The 14,164-nt window shown below is 42.6% G+C and overlaps 1 protein-coding gene across 10 annotated transcripts in view; it reads right to left on the bottom strand.

Moving 5' to 3' along the window:
• Positions 1-14,164, bottom strand: part of Dclk1 (doublecortin like kinase 1) — a 279,872-nt gene that overhangs the window by 57,471 nt on the left and 208,237 nt on the right. For 4 of the 10 annotated variants that reach the window (XM_075951091.1, XM_075951092.1, XM_075951095.1 and 1 more), the window contains 2 exons: positions 3,116-3,200; positions 604-712 (listed from right to left, as the gene is read on the bottom strand). In XM_075951091.1, coding sequence (XP_075807206.1) covers positions 604-712; positions 3,116-3,200 — 194 coding nt within the window. Of the gene's footprint in view, positions 1-603; positions 713-3,067; positions 3,201-9,169; positions 13,801-14,164 lie in introns of those variants that run through there. The other 6 variants (XM_075951090.1, XM_075951089.1, XM_075951094.1 and 3 more) reach the window with 3 other exon arrangements.

Genomic DNA, 14,164 nt, shown 5'->3' with positions numbered 1-14,164 from the left:
AAGAGCCTGGGCATACACCAGGCATGAGAACATGCCTGTGATCCTAACAGTCGGAAGGCAGAGGCAGGAGGATGGTGACTTTGAGGATGGCTTGCAAAGACCTTGGCTCCAAACCCAAAGGGTGTACAGTTAATCCATCTGAAGACACTTTTGCAGATCGAGTACCACGTTTGCAGACTCAGCACACAGGCGTTTTGAAACCGTTCGAGGCCATTGTCGTGTGTAATTTCATGATGGTGTATGTTACAGGTCAAACTCTAGAAAAGAGCATTCTTGAGAAGCTGTACATGAGGAAGTCTTCAAAATAACTTCTCAAGAAAACAATATAAAACACCTCCTGACAGAACTGGAAAGCTTTTCAACATACACTACGTAAAAATTGAAGTCTTTATATCTAAGAGAGCATCCTAGGAATTGTTATATTTTTAAAGTCTGTTTTTAAATGGCTTTTTGTCTATTATTTTTTAAATTCCTTTTGTCTCTGGGGTTGAGACCTTAACTTAATCCATATGTGTCTCTGTCTGAAAATAGAGACTGGACCATGGAAACCATGAAAGCCAAGCGGTTCCTTTAAGTTCCCACACGAGCAGCCCCCCTGCTTACCTCTCTACGCATTCCTTGACAACAGCGAAATTCCCATCTCCTATTGTTCTCCCAACTTTGTATCGCTCTGTTATTGTGGCAGGAATCTGGAAGCCTTCCTCCGACTCTTCTGAAAGAATTAGTGGTGTGTTTTTATTGATTGGGAAGGGGCCACAGATGTTGTATGAAAGATACACTCCTAAGCATCATCTCATGGGCTGGAACCAATTCAGAAGTAATTGTGGGCAGCCCCCCTCCCTCACAGGCTCCTACAGACTCAATGGTCTTCACCAAGGCAAACGATAAATTAAAGAAAGCCTATCGGGCCCGCCTGGAGCGAAATCACTGCAGCTCATGTTTTCTGCTGCAGTGGGGATTCAGAGGAGGAAATCCCGCATTTCAAACTTCATGCTCATTTCATCAGCGACCTTCACTGAATACCCATTGTGTGCAGGGAAATGACATTTTATGTACAGGGCAGAGGAAAAGGCATTTCTGGAGGAACGCTGAGCAGTCTGACACGGTACAAGCATGAAAAGGTCCTGCTGTTTGGACACCGAGCTTGACTCCATCCTGAAATGGATATCTCTGCAAAATTCCTCGTGCACTAAGTATCAATGAGCAGATTTTGGACAAATGTTCTCACCAAGCAACCTGCATGGCAGATGTCAAGTTTAAACCCTGATATCTATTATGTCTGTGGGCAGACAGTTTTTGTAATAACACAACATAGTCTCCCTCTGAAAATGTATTTTGAAACATTTTACAAATGCCTAATAAAGCTTTAAATATCCAAGGCTGTAAAATTAAATAAGCCATGCTTGGGTCACATAAATATGATGCATCACTTTTAACATGTCGAGGGTATAAAAAGCCTTTTAAATCTGGGCTGTAAAATGTACATGCCTTAAAGCTATAAATCCCAGCTTTCTCCCAGGCAACCTGCGTGCAAAATGGCATAGGAGCCTAGTGAGCTTCCTCCTAGCCTGTCCTCATATACTGAGTCTCAAAGTAAATGTGGTTTCCCGGCAAGTTTTGTAGCTCCAGTGTGGGACTGGGGAAGAATGGATGGAAATTCATTGAGGTCCTTTGTGCTGGCCTGCACACCTGGGGTGGCTTTTCTAGACAGTAAGGTAGAAATGCGGGGCAGCTGCCTCTACTATGACCCTGCGCATCTACACAGCCTCCGCGTTGTGGATGGCACTTCCCTCCTGGGTCACTGGAAGCTACCTTGGCAGTGCCCAGAATAAAGTGAGGGCTACAGCCAGTCAATCTTCCTCCCTTGCCCCACCCAGGAAAGAGTCAGGATTTTGCCTGTATCTGAAAGACCCACCCTGGGGATTTTCATTTTCTCCTTGAGGAGGCTGTGGGCCAGCTGAATTTACAAACCTTCTGGCAGATGATAGGGTCTTAGACTCTTTGTATCTGGGCAATACAGTAGTTGTCTATGGACTTCGGGATAACTGTGATTCTACAGCTGGGGTCACCTGTCCCTGTCTTCCAGTGGAAACACTCATTGGGACACCCATCCAAGATACAACGTTTGGGATTTTTCTACCAACTATTGATAAAGGTTCCGGTCCCTCTAGACTCAGCCTAGGTTTAGTGAAGGACCATTGCATTCCATTGGGTGAATACGGCACACTGGAATGAAGGAGACTTCTAGATGGCAGAAGTACAGTTTCAATAATGCAAAAATGCCTACTCTAACCATGGTGAGAAACAAACGATTCCCTTGAGAGTCATGTGTCTTGCTTAATGCTCCAGAGTCCCTCAAAGGGTGCATATTTGGGAAAACACCAAGTCCCATCGTGTGAAGCACAGGAGTGGCAGGAATGACTTCCTCTTGACGCTGTCACTCTTCCAGGTTATTTCCCCTCGTCGATTTGAGCCTGATTACAACCTCAGGAGGGTGGGAAGGGTGACATTTAATAATCTATAAGAAACTGAAGAGGCTCGTTCCACACCATCCAGCCAGTTAACTCTGCAATGCAGGTCATTTTCTTACATTACAGGCAAATTCTCATGCCAATTAGTTTAAGTGACGAGCAGTGGTCGCCATCAATGGCTTCTTCCTGTAAAGTTCTGGCTTGATGGATTGAACCCCCTTAAGTTGGAGCCTGCTTATAGGTGTTCAAACACAAGACACAGTTGTCTTTTCACTTACAAAAAGGGATTAGAGCTTGGGAGTACAAGGGCAGGCAAGAGCTGGTCTTCCTAGGCATTGCACACCCACAGAGGATGCGCAAGGACTCAGGCCAACTCCTCCTTCCCATTCTCAGACAGTGGGTGCTCATGACGGTAGGAGTCACCCACTCCTGTCCCCAGTAACACCCCCCCAACACACACAGACACACAGACACACAGAGACATACACATACACAACACACATGAGGCCATCCCCCCCCACACACACACAAGCTTTTGGACTTTGGTTACTCATTGTGTTCTAGACATTATAGTTTTCAGAGTAAATTTAGCTAACCCTTCCTCCATCCCCCCTGCAAGCTGTGCTTTCTCTCGAGCGCATCACCTTCCCCAGGGCCGTCATTCTCATCCATCGAGCTGCAAACTTTTGTGGACGAAAGTGAAGTAGAGGAGCCGCCATGCTGAGAGATCTGTAAGGGAGCAGAAACAGAATAAAAAACCTGGGTCAGAGCACTGGAGCCTCCACACACCACACCCACCCCGGGTTCTCAGGAGCTAGTGTTGCCCCTCCCAGGGAGGAACTGGTCTTCAAACTTGGAAAAGGAGGTCTTAAGAACGGTCAATGAGGGCCATGAATCCCGCCCTCCCTATTAGCCAGTGTTTGTGTTGACTGGGAATCATGGGAAACCTGGATGCCCAGGACTTCGTTTCTCAAAGTTAGCATCCTTGAGCTCCAGTGTGCCAGATTTCGGGCATTTCACTTCCGTCTTCTGGTCTATGCTGAGCAGCTCAAATGTGGTACGATTCTGGCCTTATTTCTACTTTTACAATAACAAAAAAAATCTCCTAAGTTAGTAATAGACTATTTGAAATAAAAAAATAAGGGAATGACTCAGCTTTAGCAAAACTTTAGAGGGAAGAAGAGTAGGTTTGTGTCTCTCCCTTTGAGATAAAGACGCAGTAAATAGGAGGCCAGCCTGGCATATGCTACGTATGTCTGGGAAAAAGGCAAGGATGAAAAGCCTGGGCAGGAGAGTCTCCTGTAGCTTAGATGGATTCTGCCTGAAGACCCATGAGAGCAAACAGGGTACTGGCTGCATCAGAGGGAAAACCATCAATGTTACGACTGGCTGGGAAGAGTATCTGGGAAGGGACGCTTCCGTCTCTGCCCCCTACTTCTCGAGAAAACAGTCTGCACACAGTTATGCTATTTCTAGATAGTGAACACAGCTCGTCCTAAAAGATCTTCCTTCTGTTCCCCTGGGTTTATCCACTTGGTTGGCCTGATGGGAGCAGGAGGCGGTGAGGGGGCGGCATTGGCTCATGGTGCTGGCTGTCTGTGGAGCAGAGAGAAGGGAGAGCGGCTGTAGTTGCATTGATCACGAAGTGGTGATGAGAAGCAAACTTGACCTAAATTTCCTCGGCTCACCGTCTCCCATTCAACCTCCACCCCGTTCCCTCCAGCTACAGCTGAGCACAAAGAGGGTGGAGGAGTTGTTTGTGGCTCATACCCAAATGCCTCCTGCACAGAAATCCCAAATACCTGCTTCTTCATAAAACAGACTTATGTGGTTAAGGATATAACATCTAACCACTCTGAGGCAAGCACCATAGGACATTTCCTGAGTGACAGAGGGACAAAGATGGATATAGCCCATTGGTGAGTTCATTGATGTTAACAGTTGACAAGATTAGAATGAGAGTTATACTAATAATGAAACTTCTGCTTCCTTGAGGGCCTTGTAGAAGTTTTGATATTACTGTTGCAAGCCCCTAAGTGTCATATGCATGAATAATGTACCCTGTGCTTCCCCGTATCACAAAAATCTTCCCCCAATAAGCCTGGGAGCCAGCTCGAGCTGTTTTGCCATCTTCTCTCAGCTAGTCTCCTTTTGACTAGGAATATCATAGGTTCAAAGATCTCGATTTTGAAATAGAATTTTTGCTTGTTTGTTAAAGTATAACAGTACAGAATCACAACCCACCATGTTGAAGGCACAGAAAACGTGTCAGCTTCGAAGTCATACTGTACTGCCTCTCAAGAACACCTGTTTGTGAGAACTTTACACTTATAACAGCTGCATGGGAGGTGAAGACAAGGCAGATTCATTCTGCTGCTGACTAGAGAAAATACATATGAACAGGGCCACACCGGAGGGGAAGATGAGCGCGCTCCAGAACAGCAAGATGGTCTCCTGCATCATTCCAAGCGCAGTGATGATCCGGGCAGAGAAGCTCGAAATGAAACGGATAGGCTGGAGAACATCTCTTCCGGGCTTTCTAACCCTTGGTCTTCTTCTCTCAGCGTCACAAATGACATTTCAGAATGTAGGTATGCCATGGTTTGAAGGGGGCAGATGACACCTCGTCATGTTGTATTCCGTACTTAACAGCCCGATGACACGTTTTCATTAAGAACCCAAGTTAACAGACAATAGTTTGTTTGCTTGCAAAGACGTCACAGTTTATATACTCAGTTTAAAAAGCCATCGGGTGCTCTATACAGATCTTTGACCCGTCACCATGGTGACATCTCTTCGATATACTCATCCATAAACTTGCTGCATATTATTCAGCAAACCATCTTACTGACTGATGAGCTGCATTGTCAGCAGAGCAGCAAGGGCCTGCTTCCATGAACGCCTGCACAGCGTCAGCCTTGTTTGTTCTATCGCACAAACCAAAGTCCCCCAAGCTTTCTGAGCTCAGCTTGGTTTGCATTTTTTAAGAGTAGGGTCAGTGCAAGTACGCTGATATCTACCATTGTTTTGGCTTTTTCAACTCTGAATTTGTGTTTTGAAAATGTAAGCCATGCCATTTCAAATTCCCCGCTGGTGGAGACGAGCAGGTGACTGGTAGTTTTAAGATAACAGCTTAATTAGGTATAAAGAGGGTACCCCGGTCATGGAAAGTTCTAGTTTTCTTTATTACACTCAAGTACAACAAATCTATTGACCTTCCAAGGGCATTATCTCTTCTGCCTCCAAAGAAGCAAGAAGCTGGACAGTACACACTCTTCAAAGGCGATGGAGCCCTCATGGACCCAAAGAACTTCAGGAACCGGACTGGACCTTGAATGCAACCTTTCCCGCCATATTTCCACCCAGAGATCAGACTCCCCACTACAGACGGGTGCAGCCAGCACTCTGGACATTTTCTGTCCATCATTCTTATTGCCCGTTTCTAGGGTTAACCAGTATGAGTGGAATCCATTTCCACAAGACAGAACGTCACGCTTTGGGAAGCAAACAGTACTCCCTCTGGGTCTCCTGGCTCTGTTTGCACATGTCCGTATTTTCCTGTTTATCACGTGATAAAAATCTGGGATTCTCCCCCGCTCCTGGAGGCCCACAGAGCTGTCAATCCTCTTTGAACCTGGGACTCAACACTGAAAGCAACTGTCTAAATGTGTTCTCACCAATACCTAACCTTCTTCCTCGTGAATAGAAAATTAACGCACTTCAAGATCATCCTGGCTTCTCTCCAGAGCCACGTTTCAGCGTTTTACCAACCTCACAGGTGAACCCGTTTCCCTATTTGAGAGGTTGGCTTATGACTAAGTGCCGAGACTTTATGTTAAATGCCATCCTTGACGATATTCATTTATTTTATATTTTCTCCTAGACTGTTAATTTCTGGATACTGGTTTTGCCATCCCACCCACTACCCCCTCTTTTCCTCTCCCTCCCCCCACTCCTGGAATCAGCAAGGGGCTCTGTGGAAGCTGTTATGAACCTGCCTAGGTATACTAAGACACTTCGTCTCTCCTGGAACATTATGATTTCATTTGCATGTCTGGCTTGGAAGCAGTCACAAGCACATATAACGAGCTCTTTAGAAGTGACCTAATGAGATCAGCCAGTCCTTCATACTGACCAACAGACACCGAAGGGACCGGCTGCTTCTAAATAAAGTGGCTCTACCTACTTTGACGGGAAGCGGACAAATCACTGTAGAAGATCCACACTGGTGAGATTTTTATGTTGATTTCGGTTAGTTTGCTAATTCAGAGGCATCTGGGCCTATAGTACAAAACACGAGGCTATTTTAGAATTGAACACAATTAGCCGCTCGGAGAGGTGCCGTGACATTTGAGATGTCATCGCCTCCCAGCAAAGTTAATGGGAACCATTTGGGCAGGTTGCTGACACCTGGAGGCTTTTACAGAACACCTCCATAAAAGCGCTGCCTTGCAAAGTAAGAACACACCCCGAGCACAATGATTTAGCCTGGAATCACATAACAGATGGAGACGGACGTTGAATACTTTTTGAAGTAAGTGAGAAAGCTGAGCTAGCAGCTCTAACCACATTTTACCAAGACGGATCTGACGACGATGCCGTCAAAGAAACAGTTCATTTTTAAATGTTATGAGTTACTTATGCCATCTGTGTGAATGTTGTCACTCAGCCAGGGTCCACACTGCATCAAGACTTGGAAAATATCCAGTCGATACAATTGACTCGAGCAATGTAGACAAATCTATCATATAACCCAGCTTCGACTGGATGATAGTACTTCCTCCAGATTCTACCTTGGCATGTAGTTCCGTTTTGTTGATGTGGAAAGGGGCTAAAAGGAACCAAGACACCAAATGCTCACCTGTGTTTGAGTTCTGAATTAGCTTCATAAAGGAAACCTAAGAAACAAATGCTTCACAGACTAACCACTGTCTGAGAAATCTTGACGTTAGGTCTACAGAGAGTTTGGAGACAACCCAATATAGCAATGTGAAAAAAAAAACAATGTTTGTGCGGGACACTGAAGGCTGATAAGGGCTTGTGTGCTATAGGAAAACCATACATTTATTTACTTCCCAAGAGCTTGGATAACAGAAGGCTCATGGTACCTGCAGTGACTAACAGAAGTCTACTCTTTGAAACAAGGCAGGCTCTGTCTACATTATTGATGGTGGGTTCATCCTAATTAAACTCTAAGAAATACACAATCAAATCAATAACCAAGAATAAATATTTGCCTATTTAAAAACTCAGAAAGATTCGGTCAAATTGTTTACAAGACCAGAAAATTATCACTCAGAAAACTGGGTTGTTGACAGGAGGAACACGGAACACGTGGAAATGATGATCTTGGACTCCATCTTTGCTAGAGAGACCATGGGAGCTAAGACTTCAAAAGTGAGAGGATTCGTTTACAGTACCATCCCTGATACATCAGGTAGTCGGTCTCCTTTGCCTCTGCTTCAGAACCGGAACACACAGGCAAAGATCGTCACACCTGCCATGTAAGCCGTTTGTCCAGAGCCCCTTACACTGCGCAATTTAATCTCGCCATTTCACTTTCCAGAAACCCACAGCTTGGAAGGGGTTAGCGATGTCAGCTTCTGTACCCCATGGATGAGAGTCATCCCCTTAGGAGTTTTCTCCTCAAGGTTTCAGTCTTTAATGAGGAGAGCTCACAACACTCTCAGGCACCTACTTCATTTAAATTTAATCTGTTACACAAAGTATGAATGCATTTTGGAATTATAATAAATTTGGAAATTTTCCTCTAGCTGAACCATTGTAGATACTGAATAAATTTATCAGGGAAACAAGAAAGAAAAAAATTACAGCCAATTAATATTAAGCCCAACAGAAATCTCGTAAAAACGTTAGATTTAAAACTGTAGTGATTATCTTTTATATTTTTTAAAGGATTTACATATTTATTACATGTATGAGTGCTCTATTGACTTTATGCCATTAGAGGGCATCAGATCCCACTAGTAGATGGTTGTGAGCCACCATTCTGTTGCTGGGAATTGAACTCAGGACCGCTGGAAGAGCAGCTAATGTTCTTAACCACAGAGCCATCCTCTTCAGTCCTGATCTTTTCTAATTTTAATGAAAAATATTTCTCCTAACTTGATGAGCACAATTTTCTATTCTTTATACTGTACTACGAATTAAATGCATTATTTTTCCTAACATAAAGTTGAGGTATCAAATGCTTTTGAAATCACTATTTAATTGTAATTTATTGAATATATTTATCCAACATTTAAAAAAAAACAAGTAGCCTTATACAAACATACTCATATACATCTTCCCACTGAAAATTCTATGACCTTAGGAAAAAGGTCATTAATCCCAGGAGAAAGCTAATATGAATTTTTCATTTCCCCTCCAAGCAAGTTGCCGTTTTGTCTGATAAATTCACCTTGAAGGCAATCCTGAGAGGAATGTGCACTGCTAATTGCAATGCAGCCCATGGAAAGAGCATTTCCTGTCAGATAATCTTACTCTGTTTGCCTGACAGGATTTCATACTTCATGTGTGCTATTCTGTAACCTGTCTGGCATCACCTGCTGTTATTACTCGGTACAAGGAGGCTGTGTCCAGGGCGACGAAGGCAACCCTTGCCCCACACAGTTATTTCAGTTCTAGCCATCAACAAAAAAAACAAAACAAAACAAAAAAACTCACTGAACAACATCGGCAGTTTTTCCTGTTTATTACATGGTTTAGCTAAGCCGCTAAATGTCACAGAGTAAAGTTCAGAAAAGGGTAACATGGTTGCATTGAGAAACACAAGGTACAGCATTTTACGAGGGCCCGGGAACGTTCCAGACTGGGCAGTCCGCTGGAGCTTTCTGTTAGTCCCCATCTCCACAAGCTCTGCAGGTTGCCTGGAGTGGTGTGCTTTCCAATATCCCGCTCTTAAGACATTTTAATACAAAATGCTTTCTAAAGAGACTATACATCCAAGCAACCCCAACTGCGATGGTATGCAACCTTTATAAAAAAAAAATCCAACTTTATGACATTCATAGTGTTTTAAAGAGTCCTCAGAAGTAAAATGGGAACTAAGTTCCTTGCTTGGCAATGAGTAAAAATGCCTCAAACACACATCACAGTAAAATTAACTTCCATATTCTCTGCCTAATAACCTTCGAATATCTACTATCCTGGCTTCAAAACCATTGCGTGGCCATATATAATACAAACACCTAGTGTCTCATGCTTCACTTACACTACCTCAGAATTTATCCATCACCTTTTATTACAATAAAATACATTTTTAAAGACAACGTATGTCATGCCCCCTTAACATTATAGTGAGGGCCTCAGATTTTCCAGTTTTCCCTACATGCGTTACAGGTACAACATTACAAGTATTTTTCAGCTCACAGCTCATACGCTACACCAGGCAATTCTTATAATGAATCGAACGTCTTTCTGATTTCCATAGTATTCCTCTGTGGGTTTGCTCAACCCAACATTGCTGACACCAACATGCACAATTCGAGGCGCTGGCAAGGCTAATGCGAATGGGCACGGATGAGCAAATAAACGTACACAGAAAGCAAGCGTCAGTCAATAAACATCCTCAAGTGTGTGTACACTCATGTAGACACACATACACACACGGCAAGTATCCGCAAAATAGTTTAACAGTTTAGAAGCAGGGAAAGAACACACAGGATGGGCCTTACATGTTATCTGGCTTTGTAACTAAAGGTCAAATCTACTTTGATGGTTTCCTATTTTTGTTTCAGCCTAACGCTCAACTACCCACAAGTCTAGAAATCATTTTGTTTAGTGAGTGCGGATTGATAGTCACTGGTGCCAGCAATATACACACAGCAGGAAAATATCATTGCGTTCAATCAATTTACTCACTGGACATCGAGAATTTGCATTTAACCAGCGAGCAGGCACATTTAACAATCAATGTAAGATTGGATTTGCTTGGATTTCAATTAATCTGGGATAAATCAGTACAGGTGAATATCCGGAGCTGTTTCATCATGCTAACTTAGCAAACTGATTTCGTGCTTAAATTTGTGCCAGCTAATATGCATGTCCCCAAATTTATGACATAAAGCTTTACATAGAAGTCTACAAGAGCCAGTAACTTATAAGGCCACACCACAGATATAACCTTTACTCTTCACGTTCTATATACATACACAGATGTTTACGTAGGCACACCCACATATACACCGAGTCCTGCAAATGCACAAACACCTACACACCTGTATAGATATATGGCCACCATAGAAACAGCTCAGCAGAGTTCAACAGTTACAATATATGGGGTTATCTTCTAGGATTACTTTTATATATTTCCATTCACAATCTTTTTTAAACGAGGCTTTTAGACTTCAGCATTTTTAAATGGAAACAAAAGCAAAGCACATGAGAGCAAAGCCCCCTGGCTGTTTAGCATAGGGCTCACAGGCAGGGTGCTGGCCAGAGCTGCTCAGATGTCTGTAGAACATGGAATCGGGTTCTGAAGTGTTAAGGTGACCTCCTGTGCGCATGCAGGCGTGTGTACAGATGGGTGGGCCTCAAACGTCCAGTTAGAAACCTGTGACAGTACAGACTGCTGCTAGAGTGAGGACTCAAGACAATGACCATCCCACATGGCTTTCAAGTTCATGCTGAGCACCACGCTCTGTGTACCACTAGGTTTTTAGCTTCTAAAATGCTGAAAGCAGGGAACTCTTTGCAACATCTTTCTCTCTAGCTTTGTCTAAATAAAAACCGTAAACACAAATGCAAAAGCCCAGAAAGGTCAACACAGCATCGTCTGCATTTAGAGGTTCATCAGCAGGAGAAAGCTGTGAGTCTTTTGTTGGATGGCGCCCTCCCCTGCTCAGAAGGGCATTCTTAAAGTCAGCGACTAATTATGTAAAAAGAATTAAAAAAAATAGCCACACTTAAGAGACTGTAAATTACCCATTGGGTTCCACCAATGAACTGGTTCGCTGCTTGGGCTATTAAAAAAATTCTGCTTCAGTAGACTAGAATCATCTCCTGCAGAGAAAAAGATCTCAGAGTATGCTATCTCAATCTCGGAGGGACTTTAGTTTCCAAAAGTAAATGAGATATATGGCCCTTGAACAATCCGTTAATAAAAGTCATATGTTCAAAGATGAAGTGCTGCGGAATAGCATCTCTCTGGAACTGCCTGAATGGAAAGTTGGCCATAATACCTCCTGGCAATTAGTCCAGGTCCACTCTCTTTATGCTGTGTCTAAACCAAGCCATGGGCTTTACAGCGATTGGCAATCCTTCCTACTTACACAGAACAAATAGCATGTATTGGGCCTCTCTAGGCGGCAGTTGTCCCTAAGCCTGGCAGCTCAGGGGAGCTGAAATTACGAGACTTTGTAGTTTCGTTCTGGACCATCTGACCCACTGCTTTCTCTGCATTTTTGACAGGCTAGTCAAATACATACTAATCTTTTACGGGTTCAACTCTATTAAGCAATGCATTTTACAAAGACATAACACTGTAGCAGACAGTGCGGGCATCCTCCCAGATGTTTAGTGTCTCAGCTAAGACAAGGCAGCCCTTTGATCTCAGCAGGAGTCTCTGTTCATGTCTATTGGAAACAGTTTTAAAATCTGAAGTCTGGAGCAGGTATGATTGTTTTCTGTCCTTTCAAGATGGAGGGATCAGTCTGCAGTTCTCAAATAGCACGCCCGAGAAGTGTCCTCCTCTAACAGACAGGATAATGAGACACTAATTCTGACTCGGCTAAATTTTCAAATGCTGGTAGGTTGCCTGGACGCTTTAGTTTTCTTCTCCAGTCGGAATATTTTATTCACTTGTCAAGTGAGATGGTAACAGAGGTAACTATAAACCAGATGGGGAAATTTGCTAGTTGAACAGTCTACTGAGGGAAATAAATCAATAACATTTGAAACTGTATGGCAAGGGAATTCCTCTCCATCTTGAATCAGGCATTTTCAAATTGTTTTCAAGAAAAATTTGAAAGAAATTTCAAGTAAAAGGCTCCAAGTGGCACCATACATTTTAAATCTGTCACCCTACTGAGATATGTCAAGCCTGGAGAATATAAAATCCATGCTTCGTTAAGTCCTAAATTGTTAGTGTTTGAGCTAGTAAAAAGAAATGGTCACGGGGTATGGTCTAAATACAATACACCATACGCACTGATTTCTAACATCCAGATTTAAAAATAATTGCTTTACGTGGAAGCAAAGCTGACTTTCACTCTTGAAACTAGAGAGCTAGAGAGGAATTAGTAGGTTAACATTTAACAGTGGGTTATAATCATAGACGCACTTGGTTGACACAAAAGGAGTTTTGCATATAAAGATTTCCCAAACAAGATCCAGGAATGATCAGAATGGAGTTTTGGATCTCTGCAGGCCCAAACGTACATAAGCCCCATTTAGAAGAATTTCAATTCTTAAACTGAGTTTTTTGTTTTTTTGGGTTTTTTTTTTTGAAAAAAAAAGAAAGAGCAAGTCAATTTTTGTTTTTAGGTCAAAAACTTCACATAGCTGAAAAAAATATAAATATAATGTACTGCTGGTGTTGTAGGGAAGCATTGTATAATTAATAAGGCCAAGTTCTTCATTTTTTCTGTGTAGCTGAAACTATTTTTTATAAAAGATAACGTTGGAAAATAAAATCGATGTGACAGGAAAAGCAGAAAAGATTCTTTCTGCCTAATGTCAGTTGTGAGACGTCTCCTGCAGGAGCTTCTACTCCTCTTCAGAGACATTCATTCAGAAAAATCATGAAGAGGTTTTGCAGTATTTTACAATAAAATAACTAAACAACCATATGATTTTTTTAAAAAGGGTGTACCTTTTAGAAAAAACATGCCTGCTACTGTTACTTAAATTTGTTTTATATTAAGTGCAGAAAAATTGTACCTATATGTCTACGATGATTAAAAAGAAAGCTCATTTATAGAAAGGGGAACTCTGTAATGTTGGACTGTTAGGGTGGTTCTTGTACTCAATATTAGATTCATATATGAAATTTGCCTGGAACCAGACCTTACTCGTAAAAAGTGATGGAGCAAATATTGTATTCAAACTCTCCTCAGTTATATCAAATGGAGGAGATACTTTAAAAAATTCTTCCAAATAAGAAGACCATGGGTAGAAAATGTCTGCATGCTTGTTTCTGTAGGTCTTATTTATGCAAAACTCTTTTGTGTATTTTGCTGTTAGACGCTTGCTTAGAAAATGGGAAATCTTGATCCCATCACAAACCATACATATCGCTCCATTGTGTCTTTTACACTGAGTCTCCTACTGAGTCCAAATCATCCGATGAGAGGGGGCGGTACAGGTCCTGTAAGATGAAGGGCAGGACAGATTTGTTTACTCATCTTTCTCGGGTTCGCTGTCGCTCCCAGAGGAGCAACTTGGAAAGGGATGGGTCCTTGGCTTCTAACATCATTAGAACTACTCAACTCATCAGCTTTGGATAAGAGAGAGGATAACACAGGCAGAGTGATGATTTCATTTCGTTGGCACGACAAATGCTCCCTGCGCTATCAGGGGCTCCTTCCTGCCTTCCATCATGTCCAGGTGGAGTTATATGGCCCTTGCTGCCAGCCAAGGTCAACTATGCTATTCTGTGCCTAGGCAATTCTATGGACTTTTTCTTCTGGGTAGAAGAATATGTTTACCTCACCAAATAACTTATGAGATGA

Source organism: Microtus pennsylvanicus, chromosome 16 (genome assembly GCF_037038515.1).
Source record: "Microtus pennsylvanicus isolate mMicPen1 chromosome 16, mMicPen1.hap1, whole genome shotgun sequence".
NCBI lineage: Eukaryota > Metazoa > Chordata > Mammalia > Rodentia > Cricetidae > Microtus > Microtus pennsylvanicus.
Note: the sequence above shows the minus strand (reverse complement) of the source record. Positions and strands in the feature narration are given on the sequence as shown.